The following is a 2,500-nucleotide window of genomic DNA, read 5'->3' on the forward strand; positions in this document are numbered from 1 at the left end:
TTTTCTCTCTTCAGGGATTACAGGTTTTGTTCGTGTGTTGCTTGGCAGCTTCTACCTTAGCGCGAAAAGATAAACAAAAGAGAGCAGATGAAGGAAATTCTGCCGTAGCGCAAGAAAATGAAGAAAATAAAGGAGAGGAAGGAAATACGCGATTCTTTGGAGGCGGAGTTAACCCAGGTTTTGCAGGTGGATTCAATCCAGGCGTTGGAGGTGGATTCAACCCAGGCTTCGGAAATGAACTGAACTCCGGATTTGGAGGTGGATTCAACCCAGGTTTTGGAGGTGGAATAAACACAGGGTTTGGAGGTGGAATTAACCCAGGATTTGGAGGTGGAATCAACCCAGGATTTGGAGGTGGAATCAATCCAGGCTTCGGAGGTGGAATCAACCCAGGCTTTGGCGGAGGATTCGGTGGAGTTTCCCAGACGTGCAGACGTTGGTGCCGAACTCCCGAGGGACAGGCCTACTGCTGCGAGAGCAACAACGAGCCTGAAACCCTTCCCTTCGTCAAGCCAGGTCAATGCCCTCCCGTAAGACCTCAGTGCCCACCCGTCAGGAGCTTTGCCCCTCCACAGACATGCTCCAATGACAGCAAGTGCGGAGGCGTCGACAAGTGCTGCTTCGATAGGTGTCTCGAGGAACACGTTTGCAAACCCCCTGTTGGATCTGGAGGCTTCGGTGGATTCGGAGGTGGATTCGGTGGTTTCCGCCGTTGAAACCTCTTTTTCCATCAATTATCGAATTAACTTATTATCGAGTTTAGTCGAATGTATTGTATGTGTGCGAAGTGATTTTCCTAATAAATATTTGCCTAAAATAAAATAAATTTTCTTTGAATTCCTCTACAATTGTCCAAGATAGTTTCTGTGAGGGTGGCTTGATCTTATCGTAGGTTTTGAATTTTTTTTTTATAAGAATAGAGGATAAGGAATCTCAGAGAATTTTGCACTCTGTGACCAGTTCTTTAGGTTTTGCATTGTAATAGGTATAGGTTCAAAGTTTAAAAACCATTACAAATAATTTGAGATTGTCCTCTTTCTCCAGAGGACATGGCTGCTACAAATAAAACTGAATGGTATAATATGGCCCCTATCTGCACTAATATCTTATGTAATACCTATATTTTGTTTTGAGTACCAAGAATTTCATTCATGAGATCAATTTTGTGTTACAAGGTAATTTTCATTGTTATAGGTAATTTCATGGGGTATTTTATAAAAAACTGGTCGTAACTTGAATTGATTTCACTATCATATATCTGTTTTTAGTGGATACAATTTAATAAATCTATACCAGGCAAAATTACAAAGTGTCGTTAATTTGAAATTTTGTTTCTTCAATGTAAATTCTACAATCTGGCAGTTAGTAATGTGCACCTAAACTGAAATGGGTCAGTTATACGTCTTATATTTACATAATTTTTTATTCAGAAAGTCCAAGATACACTGGTTAGAATAGAAATATGAGTCAGCTATGTACATGTTGTCTTTGGTACAGAGTATGTTGCCATATCATTGTCTGTGCAACCTCCTTCAAACTTGCATAGTGGCTCAGAGCAAATTCCAGCTCTATGGCACTTCTAATTTACTTGCATGTAACCGAGCCTCTTTAGTGGAGTAGCAGTACAAATTCATGGCTGGAATCTGGTAGACTAGTCCAATATCGCTTACATATCTTGGTTATGGCATTCCATTTCCAGCTCCATTCACTTGCCTTTGGAATGTGGGTTCCTTTTTAGAGAGACTGCTTCCACATAAAAGCTGCAACAAGCAGTACGCGTTTTGTATGCTGTGTTCATAAGTGAACAGCAGCCTCATTGCTTCATTGACTGAGTTTGCACTACACATTTTACTGTACGTCAACACACTCAAACGTTCCAGACAGGACATGTACAATGAGTCAAGTTTGAGGCTTTTTGTGGCCTGTATGATGTCTACAAAGGTTTTGCTGGCCTTAGAGAAATATGCCTATGCATTCCAGGCTATCTTTTTGCAATGCCTATTCTAAACATTGTCAGTGTTACATCACAACGGTTGTATGTATGGAAGAAGAGCAGTGCCTGGTATTCGTGATATCTCATTTGCTGATAGATGTGGTAGATTGTAATTTCTTTGAATGATTTTCCAGATCCAAATCTAACCCATAGCTCTATTAGACATAGCTCATGGAAGTGATAGATGGATAGGATGACTACATCGGTGTCCACTCTCCTCGGGTAGGCCTTAGCGTATCCCTGATCAAGGTCATAGCTTCCTCTTGGTGGCATGGAGAGATAGCTGTTAGATTAGTTGTTTGGTTGCTGAGTACTAGTTCAACCTTTGCGGTGATGAGAGGATACCTTGCCCTAATGGGGTTTTTGGGCCAGTTGCACGGTGAGAAACTGAACCAGACCATCTTTGTTGTGGGATTTCTTTAGGAACTTCTGTCATTGAGCCCCCTATGGTACTTGGCTGATACTCTAGTTCACTTACCTAGGGTTTCTCCTCATCTAACACGAGTC

The 2,500-nt window shown here is 41.6% G+C and overlaps 1 protein-coding gene across 1 annotated transcript in view; it reads left to right on the forward strand.

Moving 5' to 3' along the window:
* Positions 1–826, forward strand: part of LOC137642028 (ATP-dependent RNA helicase glh-2-like) — a 1,444-nt gene extending 618 nt beyond the window's left edge. Inside the window, exon 2 of the mRNA XM_068374588.1 lies at positions 15–826. Within this exon, the coding sequence (XP_068230689.1) occupies positions 15–716 (702 nt within the window). The 3' untranslated portion in view covers positions 717–826. The remainder of the gene's footprint in view (positions 1–14) is intronic.
* The last annotated feature ends 1,674 nt before the right edge of the window (positions 827–2,500 follow it).

The sequence above is a fragment of the Palaemon carinicauda genome, chromosome 6, assembly GCF_036898095.1.
Source record: "Palaemon carinicauda isolate YSFRI2023 chromosome 6, ASM3689809v2, whole genome shotgun sequence".
In the NCBI taxonomy this organism is placed as follows: domain Eukaryota; kingdom Metazoa; phylum Arthropoda; class Malacostraca; order Decapoda; family Palaemonidae; genus Palaemon; species Palaemon carinicauda.